Raw genomic sequence first — 26,738 nt, 5'->3', positions numbered from 1 at the left:
GTGTCAACCACAATCAAAAAGTCCCGAAAAATATTTACAAGGACATACAGTCAAACTTACCTGACTACTTGCTAAAATATTTCGGTCCAATCTTAAAATCTATACAAGTTATATGTAGATTAGTCCAAGAACTAGCTCTTTGCTCGATGAGCGACTCTGTAGCGAGAAGTTGCTCTCGAATAATTCAACAAAAGGATAGCTATTGTTATCTATTCATTCAAGCGAATGCGCCTTCTCATTTGTATCCAGCTTATAAATCGTTTAATCCCACAGAAAAAAGACGACGAAATGGCGTGGGTGGACTCCTGCTGCTTACAACTGACGATTCGCGGCCGCGAAGAGCCGGTGACGTTCCGCGCGAGCGAGCCCGGCGCCCGCCTAGCCTGGGCGACCGAGCTGCGGCTGGCGCAGCTGGCCCAGGCTTCGGCCAACTCGCCCGCGTGGCGTCTGCCCGCGCCGCAGCACCCCCCTGCCCACAAGATGCCTCTGTTCGTCGCCGCCACGCCTGTACATTCCTCCAAATACCTGACTGAGGTGCGTAATACTGTTTATCTGCAGTTTCCACTCTCCTGCTAGGCGTCTACACAGTCCAGACCAGTATTTTTTAATTAAAATACGATCATCGATTGTCCTGTCCAATTTGACACACGCAGGACTTACTTAAAGAGGTTATACAATTAATTGAATCAGTCGTTACTTTGCGGAGGTCCATATCAATGAACTAAAACAATTACTTTGCTCACCCGCGACCTTATCATAGCTACGGTTATGCAAGAAATGTGTGTTCATGCAGTTCCTCCACTTCCACACTGTAAGAACACACACAAATCACACAAACCCAACTATTACCACCACCACACTGCACTGACGCGTTTCGAACTCAACCAGAGCTCATTTAATAGACCTCATATAGTAGTAATGATACAGCTAGGCATTAAATGTGCAATAGGTAAATGCGCTAGAAGCTCAGCGCGCCTTATATTTTCTCCTTTTTATTATTATTAAAATTGACTGTAAAATAAAATAAATATAGATTTCACGTTTTTTTTATTTCAAAGACCGAATGTTTCTTAAGAGACTACGGTATTGTGGCGGTATAGTGTGTCCCATTGTGGCGTTATAAGAGGGCACTTTATAGGGCCTTTGCTCAGCAGTGGACATCTTCCAGCTGATGAACTTTCTTGCGGCGCATTCTTCTTGGCCTTTCCGAAGGCGCTGGTAGTAGTAGTATAAAAAAGTGGCATGTAATGTAAAGGTCTCTCCACATCTATCGATCAAAAAACTGTTTATGTCCACGCAATAAGAGCGAAAAAGAAAGTTAAACGTCGTTTCGCGTCGGCCGAGCCGATCGACGTCTTTTTCGCTCTTATTGCGTGGACATAAACAGTTTTTTGATCGGCTTAAGCCGATTCCGTGTCGATATGTTTGGGGAGACCCTAAAATAGCCCTTTGTGGCCTACTTACAGAATAAACGTTTTGATTTTGATTATGATGGTATGGTCACAGGTGCGGTGCGGATGTTTCTACACGAGCTCTAGCGGCGGGCGCGGCGCGTCGATGCGGCGCGCGCGCTCGCTGCTCTGGCTGTGCACGGCCGGCGCCGGCGGCGACAGCCACGTGGCCGTGCTCACGCACCGCGCCGCCAAGCTCAAGACGCTCGTCACTCTGCAGCTGATAGACACCAAGGTAACGCGTCACTCCACGAACCATCTACTCTTCGAATATGCGATATCTTTGTTCATTGTCGTGTGTGGAGGAGTAAACCGAGATTATCTTTTTTTTACTCGCGCTATACAGATAGCTGGATCTTGGAAATAACACTAAGTATTTCATATCAGGTATTTTCATGGGACCGGGCATAGGTAAATGTAAAGTCCCAAATAACCGTTAAGTTTAGAAACATATGTCATGACATATTTCGGACGAATTTCCGAAAAATCCTATGAGAATTTAGTAAAATCCCGAAATATCAATGTTGAAAATAGCCTGAATGGCTTCGAGAAAAGTATGGTACGGCCGTGCCTTTGTTTTTGTTTTGCTCGACTTCGTGCCCCCAGATTGATTACAGCCAGATCTATTAGGTTACAAAATCACTCCGAGCAGATCGCTCATTGCGAAGCTGCGGTACTGCAACGGCAGACCGTAGACGACAGTACTGGCAGCGACACTCTCGCTTGCCATCGCATCCGTTGCCGGCGATCTTTTGGATGTATTTCATACAAGTCCTGTTGTCTGCCGCTACAGTCTACAGATAGCGGTCTGCGATCACCTTCGGAATCCATACCTTAACACTCGCATGTCTAACGTTCACATAATTTGCAGGTAACCTCAATAGAGTACGCCAAAGGGACGCGTCAAGTGACCACGCTGTGCGGCGACACAGTGTGGCTCGGCACTGACGACAAAAAGCTGATCATCTTCTCTGGCGTAGAACCCGAGAAGCAGGAGAAACTAGCAGAGGTACACACGGTGGCACCCGTCACGCAAATCAAATACCACTGCGACGCCATGTTCGTAGGCCTGGCTAATGGTCGGGTGGCCGTCTACCGCCGCAACCACGACGACTCCTGGGCCCTCCAAGAACCCCTTGCCATAGAACTCGGTGACAAACCCGTCCACTGCGTCCTATCCGTCGACGGAATCGTCTACGCCTCCTGCGGCCGAAGAGTCTTCGCCATAAACGCGCTCACCGCTGAAATACTGCGCATACTAGAGTTAAAAGGTGACGGCGATCGCTCGGTACGGTATTTAGCACATTCCGGTGTAGGTCTATGGACAGCTTGCACGGAGTCCACATTCGTGAGTTTGTATCACGCGGAAACGTTCGAACATTTACAGAATATTGACATCGCCGCTGACGTAGCAAGGACGATAGGCGCTAGAGAAGGAAGCAAACCGGCACACGTTTCCGCGCTACTAGCCGGGCATGGGTTACTCTGGGTCGGCACGACGGCCGGAGTTAGTGTCACCGTGCCTCTCCCCAAACTCGAGGGCTTGCCTCTCATCGGCGGACATATGGGAGTCTCCTACCACGCTCACGCGGGCCCAGTCACTTTCATGCTGCCGTTACTACCTGAAACGAGGGACGTCGACGTCAACGTGGTACGACGCAATCTCTCCAATGCACGCGCTTACCAAACCGCACTGTCCGAAAACAACATTCTTCACGAATACAAGGAGGAATCTTCGAAAGAAGACGGTGAGAAACCAAAGTTAGAAAGGCGGGTATCAGAGGAATTGAGTCCGTATCGGCCGCAACGCGTGCAATCTGCCGTCGTGCGTCGCAAGAAACCAGGAGACGTGCGCCTCAGCAAAACACTACCTAAATGCGCCAACCTCAATGCATGCGACGTGTATGGTTTATACGGAGACCTTATGTTCGTGAAAGACTGTGCTGGGGAAGGTGACGTTAGCGGTTCAGGGGGAGAAGCGTTACGGCGGAGCGACCCCGAATTAGCAGCTATTCCGTTCAGAGTTAGCACGCTCGACCGACGGCTCCGTATGAGAGCCGGCCGGCCGAGGAGTCTGGATCTATCGAGCTGGTCGGTGGACTCCCGTGCCTCTAGCCTTTGCACGTCGTCAGGCAGCGAGGAATCCATGGCGCTACGAGGAGTTTCACGGACTAGTTCAGGTGCGTCCGGAGCTGCCAGCCTGGCGCCTGTTGCTGTTTCAACGCCCGATTCGTCGAGCGCTTCCGAGCGATCCATAGGTATAACTATTCCCGAACGCAGCATAAGTAAAACAGCCGCACGGAGTTTACGCGGTGCGGATTACGTAGGAGAGAGCGCGGCGAGGAGGTCAGTAGTGACGGTGGTCGGCGGACGAGGCTACGTGGACTGGCGGCAAACTGCCGACGCGGCTGAGAGGCCGGCTCCTGCCGCGGAACCAAACCCGAAAGACGCCCACCTCATACTCTGGGAAATGCGTTTGTGACCTGAACTCGCCACGCCCGTTCCTTGACTCCTGATTTGGAATCGATTCGCACACCCCTATAAAATTCAAGCTACCGTCACCGGCTGACACTAAAACCCTTGAAAACGTGTGCGAATCGACTCGAAGTTAGATTCATGTTTATATTGTGTCATATTTAAATTTATCGTGCTATTATTAATACGTCCTCAAAACTCATATTTGGACTGCAATTTGGAAGCATAATTGGATTAAAAAAACTGATACGTTTACGTCGTAAAATAAAAACAAATTCGAACTTCTCTAAAATAAGTCCCGCTTACTATTCAAAAATACATCAGTGTTTAGCTCGACCGACAAGCTGCTTTTTCATATGGTTATCTAATTAGTTAATGTTTGACTGCATGCTTTAAATGTTACGCTAAACTATGATTTAATTATTTTTAATAATAAGGGGGATAAGTAAATTAGTTTATTCTTGGGTGGGATGCGATTCGCCTATGCGCGAGTTATTGTGATAAGCTTTAAATTATTTTTCGACACTGTCAACTCTGTTGCCAGTTGACTCGAAGTTTACATCGTGTACTTGTATCGTGTAAGCGCTGGTGCATTATTTTTGTGATGTTTTATATTCAAATTTTATACGAGAATGATTATGCAAAATATATTGAACAGAATGTGTTAAATATAAATTTATAATACGCACACAAATGCTCTAAAACAGTACTAACCGACATTGTTCATTTGCACCGTTTAGAACCAAAAAAAGTATTTTCATTGAAAAATCACGATCACTAACTATTATTGAGCTTTTATATAAATAATTTAAATGTTATTATTCATACTTCAAAAATGACATTGTGAATTTAATTTCATGTAATTACTTAACAATCCGCCATATTAACGTAGGATAATTTTGTTTGTAAAGAATATTGTGTAATAATTTGTCCGGATTAAAAATACGTAATATAAAAAATATTTTTCTGATGAATTGTTAGTATTGTATGCTCGATTTTCAACTTGTACTATGGAACTAGTGGCCTTAATAAATTTCCAGTGTGATGATTATAGCATTCGTTCAAGCTTTATTGTTGGACATATGTTTAATGTCGCTTTAAGAATTAGACTGATTTAGCTTAAGCGTTAAAGTATACTTTAGTTAAATTTTAGTGATTAAGGCGAACGTACGACAATTCGAACGAATCTTTCTCTGTTAACAGTGCTGTATATTTAATGTTATGTCTTTAGTTCTGTTTGTTCAATGAATGCCGTTCTATTATTCATTATCATCAAAATAATCTGGCTAAAGTTAGTTATCTTTTGATGTCTAACTTCTTCAACGTTGTCAAACATGTTGTAAATGAATTTCCTCTTTTTCGTAGACGTCAATACATAAAACATATTGTAACATTAGAAACATACGTCGAGCCAGTAGATAATTGAACTAATTATCCTCAAATGTGCCTGATTTTGATAAAACGTTATTGCCTTAGGGCTTTGTGTTCATTTTAGCGTTGATGTTTTGCACATTAGTTGATTTGTCAGTTTATTGTTAGTCGCTAGATAGCGGTCGGTGATGAAATCTGAACCACCCAAACGCGTATATTCAGTGTAATCGCTGCCCAACGACAGCGTATTCTATTTCTCGCTTGAGAGAATAGAATTTCGCTCGTAATGTACATCGATTAACGTTCGAAGCGCCTTGGCTATGTGGTCTGCTCAGACGGTTCCCACACTCATGGGTACAACCAAATCCAAAGAATTAATCAGGCATTAAGTATATTAGAAACGCCGAATTATTATCCCTGCGCCCACAAAATCCCTCTCCGAAGTATTCAATGTGCCAAATTGTAAAATATCTGATTTACTTATTACAAAACATGTACAGAAATAAATTTAATTATGTTAATGTAAATAAAATGGGTTTCTCATCTCACGTTTAACTTTTGTTCCGTTTTTAGAGAAAAGGTCTTTATGTGAGGTTTGAATGAAATAATGATTATATTAAGTTAACATAATTTATGTAAAAACAGGATCTGGAAACAGAAAAAACCTCGAGTAACTATTATTAATTCTCAAATGAAAACCACGTTTTTTTTTTCGTTGAATACAATAATTATATTTATATTTATCTGCAAAACGTCACAACATTATGTACTTTGTGTAAATAAATTTTAAGTTTTATATACACTGTATATCTTGTTTCATTATTCATTAATTTCGTCGTCTCAACATAGAGCTTCCACGGACAAAAAAACAAATGTAGTGCGTTTTTGCGGTCGTAGGAATAGGAGAGTAGGATTCATTGATTCTATTAGAACTGATACATTTAGTGCCATTTTGAGCTCTGTTTCAGTTCTATAGTTGCAAATCTTTTAAAGCTAAAAGCTAAACTATGTATGCAGGTATTGAGTCATGTGGGGTGTACACAGTGGGTAAGTGTACGCAATCCCATACATTTCATTCCGAATGTAAATGCGTACACTTACCCATTGCGTAAGTTACCCACATAACTCTTGCCTTCAGTTTGCAAAGCCAAAATAGGAAAAGGTTTTTGAATTTTTATTCCTACCCTCTATATTCAACTCATTTGGAGTACCTAGTGAGTATACATAAGGTTGCACTTCTAGAGCTTGATAGGTTAAATAAAACTACGGTAAGTTTGTACAGGTCTATGTCATGAAACAGATACGGTTGGTGGTTTTGGGTGGTTGCGGATAATTGCTTGGTTTTGATCATGGGAGCCCTGCAACAACAAAGTCCTTGAATATTATGATTGGTTTTTTTGGAGTATTTGTTATTTCAACTCCAAATTTGTTACTTTTTCGATATGGTTTCCTTGAATATTTTCCAAAGGATTTTTGTCTGTGAGCGCTGAGCGCCAACTTGTGACATGCATGATTTAGAATGCGGTTCTTTAAGAAAACGTACAGTCGGCAAACCACAATAGTTTGAATCCAGGCAAGCTGAAGAGGTAAAATGGCATTGTCTCATATCAAACATTATCTACAAAATTGTTATATACTATATGAATGTTACGAGTGTGTAATATATCTAACCGTTAGGAATATTTTTTCAAACTTGCCAAAAGCCTGTAATGCTAAAAGTTTAGAATTCAGTTATTAGCTGGAACGTTGTACATAATCAACAGCACATTATTTAGGTAGCTATTCGAGACCCCAGTAAGGGTACTTACCGTTTCGCTTTTTACAGTTCTTAAGTGCCTCACTGAATGCCGCGCACTCGGTGAGGCTGTCATGGGCGGTTGCGCACTGTAGAAACGAGGCGATCTCGTACGCGCAGGGCCCCGACGGGGGCTGTTCCAGACGGTAGTCCCGTGGCAGCGCCTCTTCCACCTCCCGGCGCCGCCGCCCGCCGAAGAGGCTGGCTAATGCCTCGCCTGCCAAGTGACCCTGACAATGAGGAATGGATGAAAATTTTAGAAACGCTTCAAACTTTTTTATCGATATGAATAACCTTTCTTATTAACAGAAAAAAATATCAGGTTTTTAAGTAGCATCAATTAATTTTAAATAATGAAAGAGTTTTCTTTTACCGCCAAATTACGACCGGTCGGTTACGGGTTGTTCCATAGTCCAGTCCAGAATAAAAAACATTAAAAAAGAATTGATGTGTCTTGTAATACCATAGTTGTCCCAACGGTAACACCTCCAGCGACTGCAGCCGCATCTTTGAAGACCGAACTTCGTGGCATCGGCTGCACGATGATGGGCGGCGGGTGTGCCGGCGCGCGTCGCTCCCCCGTTGAGTACCGGGAGCGGGAAGTGCTGTGTATTAAATGGATAAGTGGGACAAAGGTTGACTGGCAGAGAAACCTTCAAGGAAAAGTCCGCCTTTATACTTTGCACTTTTTCTTTGTGCAACCTTTTTTATGTAGGAGCTATACAATGTAAATTGCTTTGCAGGGAAGCCATTGTTACAAAAGAATCTATTAATCCTACAAATACCTATTATAAAATGAGACAGATTGTGAGGAAAGCCGTCTTTATCCTTAAACTTCGAATAAACTAATTACAGCCTGTGGTTAGGTATTCCAGTTTTTTTTGCAGTTGGGGCCTCTCCCCTTAGTCCGGGGGGCCCCCTCTTGGCGTAAAAAGAAAACACGGGACAAGATTAAGGTACAATATTAAACTTATAAATATGTATACCTTCCTATATGCAGATGCAATGGACTCTCCGGAAAATATAATAATCCTGCAGGCGCCTATGCTCCTGAGTAAATTTAATGGCAATTCGCTTGACTTCGCTTTATTTAAATAGTAGGCGTAGTGAACGTACAACATCAACTTGGAACACAAAGGTCATTGAAAAATATCTATCTTATCTATAAATAGTTAGTTATCAAAGTGCAAAAAGAACGGGATAAACAATGATATTATTGCCTAAATGCATGACTATGTTCAATTGTAACTGCGCAAAAGTCCTTGAAATTGAGACTAAAATCATGTGACCGTTATGAACTTATGACTACGTAGGTTTAGCCGCTACGCTACGCCACATAAAAGTCCACATCTTGATGAGAAAATTCTAAGACTCATCTATATATATAGGTATGCAGTTGTTCCAAATTCCAACGTTATCTATCTTCTTCTTCTGTATAAATAAAAGTGAATCGTAAAATGTGTTGCTAAGCGCAAAACTCGGGAACGGCTGGACCGATTTCACTAATTCTTTTTTTGTTGTGTTCGTAATTGTCAGGAGGTTTTTATGGAAGAAAATATATAAAAATGACAACGGCGCGAAGCCGCGGGCAACAGCTAGTTTGTTAATAATAATAAGTTGTGTGGTCAGAGAACGAGGAATTTTAAGTCTCATGGTTCGATCGATTGGTCGACACAAACATTCGATTAGTAGATTGAGAAATCCTCATTATACGATCAATCGAACCAACAGTAAAAAAAAATATTCGTCGTCCGATCAATCGGATAAACCGATCGGACCAAGTGGCCTAAGGGGACGTTTCGACCACATTGTAGTGGCCGTGGTCACGAGTAGACTACAGTGCAGGTTGTCATGTTTGCTTTGTCATAGTTTAATGGAGAAGGTTCTTAGCCAAGTTTAACAGGTTCCCTGTCCCATGAGGCGCATGTGCCTCACGCGCGACTTTACTGTTACGTCCATGAGGCACATTTATTTTGCCTCTTGGCCAGTGATGTAAATAATGCAGTTGTTCTTTCAACAAACAAATTTTATTAAGTAATCTGCCATTTAGGGAACAAATATAATATATTTATGGTAATGTATAAGTTTTGTTCTTTATCCACATTTAGATAACGCATTCACTGCCACCTGACTTACACAGGTGCCACCGACGCACATGTGCGTTCAAGATGTATGAATAATTATGACAGCGGCACTGGGTGAAGTTTCGAAAACGCATATGTGCGTCGGTGGCAGTGAATGTGTTAACATAAATCTGATCTGTGCCTGGGCAGACTATTCAACAAGTCTAAAAAATGAAACAAAATTGGGGTTGGTTTTTTTATTTATTGTCTGTAATATAATATCTAAATTACGTAAATCAATTTAACTGATAAATTGTAAATAATATGTCTACATCACAATTGTCTTAAAACAATAACAACAGAATGCAAAAATTTGCTAAAACACAAGATATGTTTAAATCAATAAAAACTACTTGGTAGGTGCCCCATGCGGCTGTCGAAATAGAAAGTTTTTATATTGAGGTAGCCTCTTACGAAAAAAACAGAATGTGAACATTTCTTGTATAAGGCTGTTAGTGACCTTTTAAAAAAATATAGCATGATGGTTAAAAATTTCTACAAAATAAAATATGGGCACCTATAAGTATTTTACAAGTGGTGTTGCACTTTGCACTGGCGTAGAGCCTCATTGAAGCCCTCACAGAGTGAGAGGTCGTGCTGCTGTTGCGCGCACTCTATGAACTGTTTGATCTCCCAGGCGCACGGGCCGGCAGGCTGCTGGCCCTGGTTATAGCCAGCTGCTTGTGGAGCCGCCTGCTGCTGTTGCTGCTGCGCGGGCTCACTGCTGCCACCGCTGAACATGCCAGTTAAAGCATGACCGGCCACATGACCCTGCAACAAATTACTGCCTTTAATTCACAGACCATAACACCAAAGACCATTTTTTGCCTCTGAATAAATGTCCAGCTTGCACCCCTTTAGATCAGGCCATGAGCACCCAGAGTACAATATAAAACAGCAAAAACTAAATTAATGTGCCAATGTTTATTGTAAACATCACGTTTTACATAAAAATATTTTTTATATATAAATCCCTTTACATCCGTTTCCCACTGTTTCACTATTGTTTTATCAACCAGTGCAGTTTAAGAGAAAAAAAGATTGCTGGCCTGTTGGCTGTTATCAAGATGATGAAATTAGTATCAGAGTTAATAGAAGTTAAATCTGCAAGTTCTTATTAAAAACTGAATGTGCTAAATACAATTAAAAAGAAAAAATTTATTAACATCCATCATATTGCAATGCTGTTTAATATTTATGAAAAAATACAAAAATATATCACTGAATATTTACTACAGCATTAAAATAACAAAAATATAGTGCAAATCATGTTTAATATTATCAGACAAATTGAGTGGTGTTATAACGTCACATGTGATCTGATCCATTTATTTGGCTTCTTGCCATTTCAAGTCTTACAGAACACGAGACTATGGCAATTTCGCGAATAGTTATGAAATCTATATTTCGTATATAAATTCAGCGGAAAATCACATTAATATGAAGATTGTCACTTGTTTACGTAACAACATGATACACACCACTGCTGATCCGACCGCAACTCCACCAGCCGTAGCTGCCATTTGACCGAACAACGAGGGTTGTTGCGGCTGGGCGGTCATCGGGGCAGCCGCCGATGGCGGTGCAGGAGCCGGGACACGGCTCGGGGCAGGTGCTGGCGCAGCTCTACAAAAACACTTTAGAGGTTAACAGAACTAACCATCACTTATAAAACAATCTAAATTAATGCATTATTCAACATATTACCTTCTTGGCGCCGGCGGCGGGCTTGCTGAACGTCCACGTCGTGGCATTTTCACGTTTTTTGAAAGTGATTAAGCGCAATCACAAATTTCTTTACCAATTTCACGAGTCACTCGCGTTCGCTTCGACAGATTGTGAGTGATAATGATTCTAATTCAAATCAGACAACTTACGTCAAGTCAAAATGTCAACTTTCGTTCTAGAAATTTTGAGATTGGAATTCTCGCACTCGAATATCGCTATCTTGTATTTACTTTATGTAATAAAAAGAGACAAAATATATAATGCTGCCAACATAACATCAAACCAAATGTCATGCTAGGAATCGTTCAAAATATCTTTGAATAAGATGCGTTCATCAATATAAATTTCAAAATATGTATTAAAAAGTTTGTTTGTTTATTTGTTTATACTCTTTATCGTACAAAAGGAAAAACAAAAGTTTGGGATTTATTCGTTTTATATAATTAAATGGAGGTCGTAGTTGCAGTTACGGAAAGTACCTAGTTAAATGAGCTTTTAAGCCAAATTACACAATCATACAATGTACAAACAAACATATGAGACAGGATACTTTTTAATATTTTTACTTTTGACAGAATCAACAAAATCTTAGAGGTCTCTTGTTGCGAAGAAACAACAAACTTCAATATAATTCGTATAATCAGTGCGACACCCTTAGTCCGTGCTCCGTGGGGTTCTAGAGTGCTTTGAAGCTTTAAAAAAATATTAAATATCTTAAAGGTTAGGAAACAGAGGACCGAACTATATGATAGTCACACACAAAGATCGGTTTTGAGCAATCAGTAGCTAACGGGTCCTGCAATTTTCATTATGTCATCAATCCACCATGTGGAAGGTTTAATTTTATCACGTCATGATCATGATAAATGATAACCCTCTCCTCTAACAATGAGGGTTTTCACAGAGGCGAAATATCGCTAGATGGCGTTAGTAACGTGAGGACGGTTTGACGTTTTACGTTTCCTACTGTATTTAATAGAGCTTAATAAACAATAAGCATAGCGCACGAGCAATTTTTGTCTCCGCGACTATTTTGTTTTTCACATCAAGTCTATGGCTTAGTATGGAACTATGGACGTAGCGACGCGAACTATCCATAGAATTGATGTGAGAAACAAAATAATTGCGGAGACAAAAGTTGCTCGTGCGCCTGTACCCCTCAGAGGAAGTAAGTAGTATATGTCTATGTATGGCATACCCTAAGCGGAGGTGGAAGTCCGTTACCTACAATAATACCTATATTAAGTGAAGTAGTCTGGCGCCAATGTTTAACTTGTACCTACTTATTCTGTGGTTTAACTTTATTTAGTCTGTATACTTGGTTTGGATAGGTATTTAACTAAATTTAAACAAAACAACGTCAATTGGCGTCTTTATTGAAATTCACCTATTAAACTATTTAAACATTTACATTTCTTTATTGAAATGCACTAGTTTATAGTACAACTAGCTTTTACCCGCGGCTTCGCTCGCACGCGTAAACTATTCGGTGTGGTAGCTGCAATTGAAATTTTCGGGATTTTACAAAATTCCCCTGGAAATTTCCAAAATTTATATCGTGGTCTTCATTGAGGTTGTGATGTGAATAACTGTACAAAATTCAAGACTCTCTAAACCCAATGCTGAAGTTTCAAAATTTTTCCCTATCCAAATTCAAATGCAAAATTCAAATTCAAATCATTTATTCAGTAAATAGGCCGCAATGGGCACTTTTACACGTAATTTTTATACTACCAGCGCTTTCGGAAAGACCATCATTGCCAAGAAGAATGCGCCGCAAGAAACTTGGCAGAAAGTCATTTTTTCAAAATAAAATAATTACAAATAAAATACATAAAAACTACAGTATACAATTAAAGAAAAAAATACAAAATAATAATAATACAGGGATGTATGGGGTCCCTTAGTTACAAAACTATACCGTGGGAATATCGGGATAAAAAGTAGCGTACTTATGTGTTATTCCAGACATACGGCTAGCTACATCCGAATTTTATGCCTCTAAGCTAGCGGTTGTTATTTCGACATTTTATTCCTAGGTATCCGTGGGAATATCGGGTCAAAAAGTCGTCTATGTTTTTTTTAGACATCCAGCTTCCTACATACCAAATTTCATGACTCTAAGCTCAGCGGTTAATATTTCAAGATTTTATCCCTATCCCGTGGGAATATCGGGGTAAAAAATAGACTATGTGTTATTCCAGAGGTCCAGCTACCTACATACCAAATTTCATGGCTCTAAGCCCAGTGGTTGTTATTTCGAGATTTTATCCCTAGGTATCCCGTGGGAATATCGGGTCAAAAAGTCGCTTATGTGTTATTCCAGACGTCTAGCTACCTACATACCAAATTTTATGACTCTAAGCCCAGCGGTTATTATTTCAAGATTTTATCCCTATCCCGTGGGATAAAAAGTAGCCTATGTTTACTCCAGATGTTCAGCTACCTACTTATCAAATTTCATGGCTCTAAGCGCAGCGGTTGATATTTCGAGATTTTATCCCTATCCCGTGGGAATTTCGGGATAAAAAGTAGCCTATGTTTTATTCCATAATTTCCAGCTATCTACATACCAAATTTCAGGGCTCTAAGCCCAGCGGTTATTAGTTCAAGATTTTATCCCTATCCCGTGGGATAAAAAGTAGCCTATTTGTTATTTCAAAGGTCCAGCTACCTACTTACCAGATTTCATGACTATAAACCCAGCGGTTGTTATTTCGTTGTTTCCAGATTTTATCCCTATCCCGTGGGAATATCGGAATAAAAAGTAGGCTATGTTTTATTCCATAATTTCCAGCTATCTACATACCAAATTTCAGGGCTCTAAGCCCAGCGGTTATTAGTTCAAGATTTTATCCCTATCCCGTGGGATAAAAAGTAGCCTATGTGTTATTTCAAACGTCCAGCTACCTACTTATCAAATTTCATGACTCTAAGCCCAGCGGTTGATATTTCGAGATTTTATCCCTATCCCGTGGGAATATCGGGATAAAAAGTAGCCTATGTTTTATTCCAGATGTTCAGCTATCTACATACCAAATTTCATCCAAATCCGTCCAGCCGTTTCAGCGTGAAAGAGTAACAAACATACTCACTCACTCACTCACTCACTCACAAACTTTCGCATTTATAATATTAAGTAGGATGATAAATAAGTAAAATGTTTAAAATCCTTGAATGTCCCAAATCTGGCAGCTGAAGTTTGTTTAAACATTTAGTTAAATAATATACCTATCCAAACCAAGTATAGGTATCCCAAAGACCTTATAGGTATCCTACTCATGAGCAGAGCATGAGACAGAGGGCTGTGATGTGATGATGAAACGTATTTGCCTCTTTCTTTAAAGGTTACCTTTATCACAGAATACATAAGTAATACCTATATGTTAGGAACGTAAGGAACTGTAAAAATGGATAATGTTCAGAAAGAACTGTTAGTTGTTCCAATTTTTTAATGCTAAATGTGACGCCAAAGTAATATTTTGCAAATCTTACTTGGGACTTTTGCTCCGCGCAGGCATGTTTCCGAAGGTGCTGGGTCAGGGTGTTAAAAGTGGTTCATTATTGGGTGAAATGTGAAACAGAAATACGTACACCAAACGTACTTATGACAAGTCTTTCATAGTTTTTGTCGTTTTTGTCAACGACTACGCCAAGTGATCTATCTGTCTTTTTAATAATTTGATGTTCGCATTTTCTTCAGAGCCAGATCTTTGAAAGCTTTGTGAATTGCAGTAGCACTGCAATTCTGCAAGCAGGGCCCTGCTTTTAGGATAATGTAGTCTAGGCGCCTTTGATGGAACATGGAAAAAAAAATGTTACTGAGGAGTATATAAGAGCGTTTTCAGAATATCCGATCCGATATCGGTATCGGATGGCGATACAGATATAGGGGTAAGTAAAATTAATTTACGAAACATGTACCCGTCTTTCAAATTATCCGATACAATATCGGATCATCCATACTTCCATACTTTATATAATTTATATTTATATTATTTATATTTTATATTTTATATTTTTATATTTATATTTTATATATTTTATATTTTATATTTTATATAATATTATAAATGCGAAAGTAACTCTGTCTGTCTGTCTGTCTGTTACGCTTTCACGCCTAAACCGCTGAACCGATTTTGATGAAATTTGGTACAGAGATAGAATAGGCCTTGGGAAAGAACATAGGCTATCTTTTATCGCGAAAAAAGGCTTTAAGGGGTTGAAATAGGGGATGAAAGTTTATAAGGTGGAAGTTCGCCACTGTCGAAGATAACACCATGAAACTTGGCATTTAGGCACTTAATAAGAAATAAATCGATATCTGTTTGAGCTGTTTTGAAAATTCGACCTGTGGGGGGGGGGTGAAATAGGGGATGAAAATGTATACGGAAGGTCGTCATTATCTAAGATAAATCGATGGTTCTCTATGAAACTTGGCATTTGGGCACGTGATAAGAGATAAATAGATATTTGTTCGCGCGTTTTTTAAAATTCTTCCTGTGAGGGGATGAAATAGGGGATGAAACTTTATATGGAAGATCGTCATTGTCGAAGATAAATCGGTGGTTTTTTATTAAACTTGGCATTTGGGCACGTGATAAGAGATAAACAGATATTTGTTCAAGCGTTTTTGAAAATTTTACCTGCGAGAGATGATGTTAGCAGAGAGGATGATGCAGTGTTAGCAGAGCGTTCTAAGCTCAAGCAAAATGTTCGCAATGTGGGGTCATTTTAGATGGCTAATTGACAGACAGTCAGACATGAAAAATTATAATTTTCAGATTTTTCTTATTTATTGTGCTATATAAGAGCTACCTTTATGCAAAATTCCAAGTTTCCAAGACAACCGGAAGTACCCTATTACTTTTTCTGTTAAGGCGATTTACATGGAAACACCTTTTTAATGACTGTAGCTTTTGATCGCCTTGCCTTTTGACTTAGAAGTTTGATTTTTTCACAGCTTTCGGGACTATTGACCTGAGTTTAGGGTTTCAATTTCAACTCGATACATCGGTATCGAGTTGAAATTGAGTATCGGTAGGCGGAGTATCGACTCCGCGCGTTTACGAGATAAAGGGTCTTCAAAGACAGACGGACGGACGGACATCAAAGTGATCCTATAAGGGTTCCATTTTTCCTTTTGAGGAACGGAACCCTAAAAAACATTTGTACCGGCGCTTTCAAATTTCGACCTATTTACTTGAAAATATGGGGATGAAAGTTCTTAAGGAATTCCAAACAAATTGCTATAAGTATATTTATCGGGAATATGTGTAGCTCACAGATATGATATGAACAAGTGAATGAAGTCCGTGGTGTAGCTATGCTTAGTAAAAATGCGGTCTTAATTATAATCCTACCCTCCTAACTTACAATAAAGGATGTAAGGTGTTAAGAGTTCACTATGAATTAAGTAATCCTTTTATGTTGGCAGGGTATAAATACACGTCGTATTGTTAAAATGTGGCTTCCCGCAAAATATTTATGTTTTACCAAAGAACACGGATGGATGGATGTAAGAGCAAAAAAAAAATTAGTTTATATTTATAGCAATGTTTTAAAATAGATTATTATTAGTAAACCATAGAAGTTTCTAAGTGCTTTTATTGGGTAAATAACTATCCTAAATAAATTAAATACTTCCCAAAGTTACTGTTCCACGCGGGGGAAGTCGCGGGCAAAAGCTAGTATTTCATACATTTTACTTGCCCCGATATCGTATCGGCGTCCGATACTGATATCGGATCGCATAATCTGAAAACGCGCTAATGATTGTACGATGTAGAAAATTTTAAATGATTAACGATAATTTAAGGTGTATATTTAATCCATAAAGTTTTTTTGTCTAGAAGTCGACAAACGGGCATTTTTATTAATTGATTTCATTTTAGTACATTTTTGTCTCTAGTATAATAATCGTAATCGTAGTGATATCTCCCTCGTTAATCAATGTAGTTTTTACTTTTAATACGCTGATTATTTATTTAACTTTAACACAATGTACACGTAGCGTTGCTTCAAGAGAAATCCAACGTTGCTTGTATTGTGACTTTAACCACAGAATACGTAATAGTAACTTCAGTGACGGCTGACCTTGGAGGATTTTTTTATTTATAGTTTAGGCTAGGTTATATATTTTTTGTACATAGTCATATATTAAATGTTTAATGTTGTATTGTGTTATATTGCTTATTGTTATAACTAAAAACTTCATAGCTAGCTTCATAAACTCAGCTCCTATGTGTTGTAATGTCAAACGTCAATGTCACGAGGAAGATGGAATCCACGATCCACGATCCACTTCATGAAAACGTAAGCCGGCCGGTGTTCTATCTGTCTCTGTCTTTTCCGTTGTAAAAAGTATGCTTCGCGCGCTTTTAGCTACGGCGCTCGGCTCGGTTGCCTCACTTCACTTCAGTTCATTCAGTTACCTAGAACAGTAAAGTAATTTAGTTGGCGGCCGCGTGATAACAGCAGTCGTTTTGTGTAGTAATTTAAATTGTGCAAATTTTTGAGTGAAAATGGGCGACATTCAGGCCGGTCAGAACTATAACGTATTCCTCCTTGCGGGGATTACTATTCTTATTTGTGCTATAGCACATTTTATATACAAGCTCATCTTTGCAAGAAGGAAAGAGGAAGCAGTTCAAAATGAAACGGAGACAGAAACAGGCAAGTTTTTAAATGGTAGTAAGATTTTTCAAAAGGAGGTTCACTTATGTTCATAGTTAATAATAAACTACAGTGTCACGAGTTAAAATTGGCTTAGGTTGTACAATATACACGTGATGTGAACGGAGTTGAGACCGCGTGCTTCGGTGCCGAACATCGGCGATGTTTTTCTTTGAATAAGAGCCTGTGAGCACGGGCTACGTGACTAACTGTTAAAATCTGCGTTAGAGATGCGTGCATTGTACAACTGTGCTGTTAGTTCTCAAAGTGTCCTCATTCGCATTTTTTGCAACATGCTTTAAGTACCTACAGTCAGTTTGAAAGTTATCCTCCTGTGGATTCACTTGCTGTCTTTCTGATTGGATTCTATGGAGGCATTACTATTTATACCCTTCCATAACAGAGGTGACCAAAGATGTTAAGCTACTAAATTTACATGTTAGATTTTTGCAAAATCTCAACAAATGTATGTTGGAGAACTGAATGAATGTAATATGAGTAAGTGGAATTGATGATTGATTTTTTCATAATATAAGTCTATTGTTTATCCTTGCATGTTGCAAATATCTCTGCACCTAATGTTTCACCTTTTGTTTATACTCTGGGATAACATAATGCCATACAAAATACACTGTATTTTTCATTTTTTTTTAAATCTATAAAGTTGGTATTAATTTTAGAAAATATTGGACTGGAATAATAAAAAATATGTATATGTTTTACGAATAAAACTCATATAATCCATTGCCATTTTTTAAATATTTTTTTTTTTTTGTACCACATGAGTATAACAATAGTTTCAGTGCTGAAATATTTGAAATTTAAATAACATAAGTAAGGATGGGCCTTGCTTGGCCCAACCCCAACCATAGGAACATGTAACTTGTCAAATAAAAACCAGGGCCATGTGTCTTTCCACAACTTGTATCAGTATAAATATGTTTTTCCCACTGTTATCAGTCTTTTATTCTATAATTGGATATATGTTACTATTTTCTAGTTAGGTATAATTTTAAATATTTTATTGAATCAGTCAGGTTACTTTGAGCCAAGTAATTGTTTCAGTTCAAAAGTTTAATTTTATCTGGCAGTTATTCTTCCGGCCTATGCCTATGTGATAATTCTATGCAATATTAGATTGAGTTTAATGAATGTGCAAAAGATGCAGCAAATTTGTGATGTGGGATGTTGGAGAAAATTGTAAACATCTACAAATTGACCTTGATCAATTAAGTTCAAAAAAAATTTTGTAGGTACATACTGAAATAGCAAGTTTGAATTAAAATTACTTATCAACTACAAATCAGACACTGTATCCATAATGGAAAAGTAAAAAATAAAAATAACATGAATCTCAATTTAAAAAAAACTTGTTTTCATTTACATTTTTGATTCAACTTCAACAACATGATAAATGAAACGCAGTTGCTGAAAGAAGTTTATACAGTACATAACAAAGAACAATAACATGACATTCATGCTAAAATTGTATGCCATTAAATTAATTTGTCAGAAAAATAAAACATCTGTGTAAACAAGGCATGGGGCACATTGTCTTGCACTAAAACCTGGTTACAAGAAGTAAACATGTGAAAGGTACATTCTATAGTGAATTTGTTTATTATGACTATGAGTTATGTATGATTCATCATTAAGAATTGTCATATTTTGCAATGTTTTTTTTTTTAATCTAAAACAATATTGATATTTTATTTGGTTAATGATCAGTTTGTTGACATTTTTATCACATTATTGATACAAAAAGTTGTTTATCAATGGTTTATTAAGCACTATTATCCATGATGTACCCGTGGTCCAACTATAGTTTGTCCAACTGCTTTTCGACAGAGCCCCGCCCAAGGGCGCCCAAGTTCATCTTTCTGGATATTTTGTCCTTTAGGCAACTGAAGTTACCTCATCCCTACTAATATTATAAATGCGAAAGTAACTCTGTCTGTCTGTCTGTCTGTTACCCTTTCACGTCGGAACCACTGAACCGATTTTGATGAAATTTGGTATATAGGTAGTTTAAACCCCAAGGATCAACATAGGATACCTTTTATTCCGGTAGAGGGCGCCACCGCGCGATAACCTAGATCCGCGCAGACGTAGTCGCGGGCATAAGCTAGTAACCTATATTTGTATTAAAATATAATATTTATGTAAATAAATATAATATTTCCAGATTGGACAAATTAGTTGGACCATGGGTACATACCTCTATTATCACTTTTTGCCCTAGGCAGATTGCAAGCGATGAGATTGAACAACAGCAGGCGCAATTAAAAAGAAAAAATATCACCAAGTTTTGCTCTGCTTGGCCTATTGGGAAATCTGCCTCTGCATAAAGTATTATTTTGTTCTAGTGTAATTTAGTTCTAAATTCACCCTAGGTGTTTGTTTATGAATAGGTATTATGATTAACGCATGCAAACTGCACATTGTAGTACACTGTCTGTATGTACCTGTCTATAGTTTTTTTTTAATCTAATTGCAATAAATTAGATTCTGTTTCAATAATCAGGCGTTACATAATTTCTTTGCTCACCTGCAACCTTATGATAGCTAAGTTTATGCAAGATATATGCGTGTTCATGCAGTTCCTCCACCTCCACACTGTAAGAACACACACAAATCACATAAACCTATATATCACCATCACCTTACTACACTGACACATTTCAAACTCAACCAGAGCTCATCTTTAGAGCAACACAACCATACACTACGCTACCAGATGTTAGACTCAAACATGTTAGTTAGTGATGTTAGTCTAACATCTGGTAGCAGGGTGTATGGTTGTGTTGCTCTGAAGATGAGCTCTGGTTGAGTTCGAAACGCGTCAGTGTAGTGTGGTGGTGGTGATAGATGGGTTTGTGTGATTTGTGTGTGTTCTTACGTGTGGAGGGGGAGGAACTGCATGAACATGCATATTCTACTAATATTATAAATGCAAAAGTTTGTGAGTGAGTGAGTATGTTTGTTACTCTATCACGCTGAAACGGCTGGACGAATTTGGATGAAATTTGGTATGTAGATAGCCGGACATCTGGAATAAAACATAGGCTACTTTTTATTCCGATATTCCCACGGGATACGGATAAAATCTCGAAACAACAACCGCTTGGCTTAGAGTCATGAAATTTGACAAGATTGTTTTTAATGTAACGTCAATGAAAACCACGATTTAATTTTCGGGAATTCCCACGGGAATTTAAAAAAATCCCGAAATTTCAATTCAGCTGCTGGATAGATCTAACGATTTACGTGTACGAAGTCGCGGCGGGTGAACACTAGTCTTGCATAAACTAAAATATAAGGTCGCGGGTGAGCAAAGAAATTCTTTTAGTTATTTTTTTTATCTTTGAGTGTAATTTGCATATTATCTGTATAATATTTAAGACAATAATTATAATATTGGCATAGGTAATGTTGATAGCTCTTATCCACTGTAGAATGACTGTATATAACTAAAGTCCTTGAAGATTATTGCACAATTAGAACTGCCCCAATATTCATATCTGTGAAAGTATTTTGAATCACTATTTTAGTAGTTACCAGACACTTATCACCAGACTAAAAGGTAAATAGGAGTAGGACTGAACTGCTTTAATATATTAGATAGATAGATATAATCCTTATTCTTCAAAACAAAGACATAGCTTAGTAACTAAAGAGTAATAAAACTAACAATTCAGCACTTAAAAAAGGTAATTACAATAACAAATAAAACAAATAAACAAATATTGTGTTAAGAATGTAGTCATAGTATTTTTGTTATCAAACTGATAGTCTCTTAAATATATGTTAAAGCTAATAAGTTAAAAAGCCTCTTAAGGGGGCATCCTAAAATTAAATCACATATTTAGGGGGAGGGTTCTGTCAATTTGTGAAACAAAAACAACATATTTGCGATTTGCATAGCAGATATTAAGTGTGACAAGGTTCCAAATTGGTCTGACGTAAGTTGACGCAACGCAGCCCAAAGATGGCCCCCTAAGCGAGTTTAGGGAGTCTTCAAATCTCATTTGGCCTATGCTGATTCAAAATAGTTTGTCCAAAAAAACACAAGTTATAATTAAAACAAACAAGCAAATTTTATTTAAGAGTTAGTAGGAAGTACCTAGGAAGTTGTCATTGTCTTTTGTGACGTTTTACTGATCATTAAAACACGTTAATTATAGCTATTTACGTGCAAAGTCATAAAAATATATTTATCAGTTTTACAACCCAACTTTAACTCGACTTTCACTCGTTGATGATAACAATTTTCTTACATAATAGTGCCGCTGCACATTCAGTTGCCACTTGGAACCTAACATAAATACAAACAATATGATGTTTTAAATAATACGTAATATTTATATTCCTGTCTACCCTACGTAGGTGGGCCATCTCCTGCGTTACCAAAAATGTCTCTGGCGTTACAAAAAATCGTACTTCCAACAACATATTTCACGGTTTAATAGCGGTGTAATTTTCATGTACACCATCTATTAAATTACAGAAAAAACATGTTTACTTACAAAAATCTGCAATTGTTTGCAAAATATCGCGGACAGATTAGTGTCGGTAAAAAAGTTGATTGACCTACTACATGATGCTAATTTTACCAGTAGTAAATCAACTTTACTTTTTTATTTCATGTGCGGCCTCCTTTTGCGTAGGTATACTCAAATACGTGCCCAAAATTCGGTTTATTTTGATATGTTTGTATTGTACTATACGGTAACTGGCCACCGTATAAAAAAAACCGCCCAAGAGCGTGTTGGACACGCCCAAAATAGGGTTCCGTAGCCATTTCGAAAAAATTAAGTAATATTTTTCTAAGGATTGCGTGTTTTATACGGAATCTTCACAGTTTAGGTATATTTTGTACCTTAGGCTGCTATTTACTCCAAACTTAGCCGTTATAGTTTTCCTTGAAAGTTTTGATATACTTACTACCACCCTGATTTGTTTTTTATTTTTTCCACCCACCGGTTTAGATTTTAGAGGGGGGGGGGACGCTCGATTTTAATGAAAATTTGCACTTTAAAGATGAATATTTCGGAAAAAACATAATGAATCGAAAAATCGTCTTAGCAAACCCCTAATGGTTTTAAAAGACCTATCCAACGGGTACGTATTATAATGTATAAATTTAAAATACATATCGGTTGAAATTGTAAAATATAATGGTTAAAATGAATATTAATCAAAATTCATAAAGCACGTTTTTCATATTGGTTGAAATACATACAATTAAAATGAATAACTTCACAATGTATATTTTCAGAATATATAGAATCAGAATATATAATAGTTGAAAGAAATAACAATTAAAATTCCTAAAGTACGTTTTTCATAATGGTCAAAATACATACGATATAATGCCTAGGTTCATCATCATCTCCAGTCTATTTACATGCTAAATTCTGATAAATTAAGGACTGTAAGACAATGTCGACGGAGCTCCGCTTCGCGGAGCTCCTATTCAGCGTAGTTAAGGCGCTTCGCGCCTGGACAAAACTCTAACCTAACCTATAAGATACCGACTGATCGAAAGCCGTGTTGTCTAACAAGACCTTGCATTTTAAACTAAAGTCTGATCATTAATTGAATAGAAACTTTAGGTGCGACGACGAGCGTAGCGAGGAGGAGCGTGTTAGGTCCAACTACGACCAAAACAAGCACGAGCCGAGCGAGCGAAGCGAGCGTGCCGCGGCTGCGGCCGGCGAGTGCCAGAATTGTAATATGCTTATGCATTTTTCTTTGTGAAAATTCAGTGTCTAGTATGTATTTCAACCATTATAGAAAACATACTGTATAGATTTTGACCGTATACATTATGAAAATATGCATTTTGTGCCATATGACTAAGAACCAATATGCATTGTAACCATTATATATTTTGACCACTATGCATTTCAAGCTTATGCGTTTAGAACTTATGTCAAATAACTTTATATATTTTGATGCATTATATTTGTTGACTGTACTAGCATTGTCGTCTAAACTACGTATCTGTACCAAATATTAAGTCGGTACTATTAACTATTGGTGAGTTCCCTCCTGCAGAGACGATCCTGGCAGGACCACCAAGATGTCACTACTAGATTATTGTATTGTCACCTAATTTACATACGTATGCAAAATTTCAAGTCGATCAGACCACTGGAAGTGGGTCAAATTTAGCTTCCAAGATTTGACCCAAACAAACAATAAATAAATAAATAAACAAACAAACAGGGCAAGCTACAGAAAAGCTTCTAAAAATATCGCCGAAATGTAAGCACTTGTGCAAGTATTATTCTCATCCACTTTGGTTCTGGCTGTTTGCTTCTGAAGCCATTCGTTGCCCGCAACACGCCGCGCGCGGTTAAAAAAAAATGTCTGTCAGCTCGCTTCATTCGCGCGGGAAATTCGGCGGACTTCGTATGTTGTGTAATTAAATAATAAGAAGCTCGACTAGTGTGAATAAATTTTAAACTGTATTATAAACCTTGTAAATAGTGTTATAGTGTTAAATACTTAGTATGTTTTTTTTAGTGTAAAAGACAATAGGTAGGTAAGCATAGTGATTAATACGGTGTGGATTTGGCGAGCGCTTTATCAAAGTTGGCTTCATTGAGGTTTGTGGTTCATAAATTGCTTTATTAATTTTGCACAAAAACGAATAAACCACACAATCAGACAGTCACTATATTATACTATAGAAGCTTTTATAAAACATAATTAAAATCGCAAACTTAAAGGTTGCGACTCGGTCGCCTTAGCAACGGCTAATAACGCCTAGTAACCAAAAAACGCTTAAAACACGTTTCTTGTATGACGACCCCCTTTAATTTGAAACTTTATTTTTATTTTTAGTATTTGTTGTTATAGCGGCCACAGTAATGCATAATCTGTGAAAATTTCAAGTGTCTAACTTTTACGGCTTCAGAGATAGAGCCCTGTGACAGACGGACGGACAGACAGACAGCGAAGTCTCAGTAATAGGGTCCCGTTGGAAGCGTTTATCTGATGTCATAGTCATTGAAACCGAACTCTTAAGTCCATTTATTGTTAAAGTTTTACTTTGAATACAGGACAGGAATTCTATAATTTAATCTAAATATAGCCTCTCTCAAGTTCGTACAGTTACGAGGATGATGTGAGTAAGCGTGACTAACTCATATCGTCATTCATTAGAAACTCCACGTATCTATTGGATGGATGACACTTAACTTCCGAATGCGATGAAATAATCATTTTTAACCGACTACAAAAAAGGAGGTTATCAATTCGGATGTATTTTTTTTATATTGTTGAAAAACTTTTCCATTTAAAAAAAATTAGATACCTACCTCTAAATCTCATCATTAGAGCTTGAATGATATTTTAATGAACCTCCACTTTGAAAGTATCTTAACTTAAGAAGGAAGAAGGAATTCAGAAATAATTTTGTTTTTTAGATTTTGGAAACAAAATATTTCTGAATTCCTTTTTGAAGTTTAAAAAAACTGGCCAAGAGCGTGACGGACACGCCCACGATAGGGTTCCGTAGCCATTACGAAAAAATCAAATAGTATTTTTCTAAGGATTTCGTACTGTGTACGGAATCTTCCAAGTTTAGGTGTATTTTATACCTTACGCTGTTACCTATTTTTACTCTTAAACTACTAATAATTCTTAAGCTATCTTAGCCGTTATAATTTTCCTTGTAAATTTGATATTCTACTTACTAACATACTGAATCTTTTCAAATTTTTCCATCCAACACAACAGTTTAGATTTTAGTTGGGGGAGGCTCGATTTTAATGAAAATTTGCATTTAAAGTTGAATATTTCGCAAACGCATCTCTGAATCGAAAAATCGTTTTAGCAACCCTCCAATGGTTTTCAAAGACCTATCCAACGGTACCCCACATATAGGGTTAGTCGAGAAAAAAAAATCAACCCCACGTTACGTATATGGGAGGTACCCTAATTTATTTATTTATTTTACCATTGTCGGCGTGACGATATGTATATTTATGCCAAATTATAGTTTTCTAGTACTAACGCTCTCTGAGCTTAGCCGCGGACAGACAGACAGACGGACTACGGAACCCTAAAAAACGTAAATGATATTTTTATCCATCTTAATGCACCACAATGAGACGTGCTACAATAGTGCAGCTACTGCATTTTATAATTTAACTAGGTATTTTATGTAATCTTTATTCGCATCTATGTGGAAAACAAGTCGCCGCGTACGAGCATATTTGTGCAGGAAATTATTCATTGAACCCAGGAACTTGACAAGGAAAAGATAAAGCACATAATTAAAACAAAGGAAGCAGTGCTTGCTTATGTATCTTCGTTTTTTTATTGATGGCCTATTGCTTTTGTATTACCTGTGTTTATGGTAGACAGTATGCGTTGCATAATAATGTTTTTGTCTCACTCGACACGACACAACAGGCCCAAGCCCACGAGTGTTTATAGCCCCTTGCGCACACGTTGACTAAGCTGGCGCTCGTGAACGCATTTACCATCTCTTTCTACCCTCATCCTACACCGTGTGACAGAAAGAAGTGGTGAAAACGGTTGTTATTCCGAGCGCGTTAGACAAATAAGGCCTCTGATAACGCATTCACTGCCACCGACGCATATATGCGTTTTTGGAACTCCCCCCCCCCCCAGTGCCGCTGTCATAATTATTCATACATTTTGAACGCACATGTGCGTCGGTGGCACATGTGGTCAGTCAAGTCAAATTAGGTGGCAGTGAATGCGTTAAAAAGGGATATTGGTATGCCCTCGGTATGCCATAGCTACGAGTATGGACGATACGATAACGATAAAACTTAGCGTTAATACGCCAATGCCCCCCAGTACACACCCCTCCCTGACGACACCGTAAAGTAAAATACAACTTCCGACCTACATCAATCCGTCTATAATAAAATAAATAATGTAGCGTCAAATTTTAGCAAGCCTTATCGTAACGTGATACATGTATAATTTATTAGCATGGTCACATTTTCAATTCGCTAATTTAATTGTTACATAGTCCCACGCTAATTTTATAACGCCGCACGACGCTTCGACTTCCTGGATTCTTGAGCTGTGAGCTTCTATGACTATGACTAATTTAAGAATAATTAGGATTAC

The 26,738-nt window shown here is 38.0% G+C and overlaps 4 protein-coding genes across 11 annotated transcripts in view; 2 read left to right on the top strand and 2 right to left on the bottom strand.

Annotated features, from left to right (window-relative positions):
- Positions 1–6,104, top strand: part of LOC141436695 (rho guanine nucleotide exchange factor 10-like protein) — a 47,464-nt gene extending 41,360 nt beyond the window's left edge. For all 6 annotated transcript variants that reach the window (XM_074099710.1, XM_074099709.1, XM_074099708.1 and 3 more), the window contains 3 exons: positions 274–534; positions 1,507–1,686; positions 2,323–6,104. In XM_074099710.1, coding sequence (XP_073955811.1) covers positions 274–534; positions 1,507–1,686; positions 2,323–3,933 — 2,052 coding nt within the window. In that variant the 3' untranslated portion in view covers positions 3,934–6,104. The remainder of the gene's footprint in view (positions 1–273; positions 535–1,506; positions 1,687–2,322) is intronic.
- Positions 6,105–6,566: 462 nt separating this feature from the next.
- On the bottom strand, positions 6,567–14,681 carry LOC141436701 (uncharacterized). The gene is made up of 4 exons (XM_074099720.1): positions 14,439–14,681; positions 7,556–7,697; positions 7,106–7,322; positions 6,567–6,655 (listed from the first exon to the last, which is right to left on the bottom strand). The coding sequence occupies exons 1-4, from the start codon at positions 14,462–14,464 to the stop codon at positions 6,645–6,647; spliced, it is 396 nt and encodes a 131-aa protein (XP_073955821.1). The 5' UTR covers positions 14,465–14,681; the 3' UTR covers positions 6,567–6,644.
- On the bottom strand, positions 9,398–11,099 carry Chchd2 (Coiled-coil-helix-coiled-coil-helix domain containing 2). Its single transcript, XM_074099719.1, has 3 exons — positions 10,923–11,099; positions 10,697–10,841; positions 9,398–9,986 (listed from the first exon to the last, which is right to left on the bottom strand). The coding sequence occupies exons 1-3, from the start codon at positions 10,967–10,969 to the stop codon at positions 9,744–9,746; spliced, it is 435 nt and encodes a 144-aa protein (XP_073955820.1). The 5' UTR covers positions 10,970–11,099; the 3' UTR covers positions 9,398–9,743.
- A 2,572-nt stretch (positions 14,682–17,253) lies between the features above and the next one.
- LOC141437013 (transducin beta-like protein 2) overlaps positions 17,254–26,738 on the top strand; it is an 82,202-nt gene continuing 72,717 nt past the window's right edge. For 2 of the 3 annotated variants that reach the window (XR_012452357.1, XM_074100191.1), the window contains exon 1: positions 17,254–17,618. Coding sequence is in view for 2 of the 3 variants with exons in the window: in XM_074100191.1 (XP_073956292.1) it covers positions 17,468–17,618 (151 nt within the window). In the remaining variant the exon portion in view is untranslated. The remainder of the gene's footprint in view (positions 17,619–26,738) is intronic. The other variant, XM_074100189.1, reaches the window with a different exon arrangement.

This window comes from Choristoneura fumiferana, chromosome 17 (assembly GCF_025370935.1).
Source record: "Choristoneura fumiferana chromosome 17, NRCan_CFum_1, whole genome shotgun sequence".
Taxonomy (NCBI): Eukaryota; Metazoa; Arthropoda; class Insecta; order Lepidoptera; family Tortricidae; genus Choristoneura; species Choristoneura fumiferana.
Note: the sequence above shows the minus strand (reverse complement) of the source record. Positions and strands in the feature narration are given on the sequence as shown.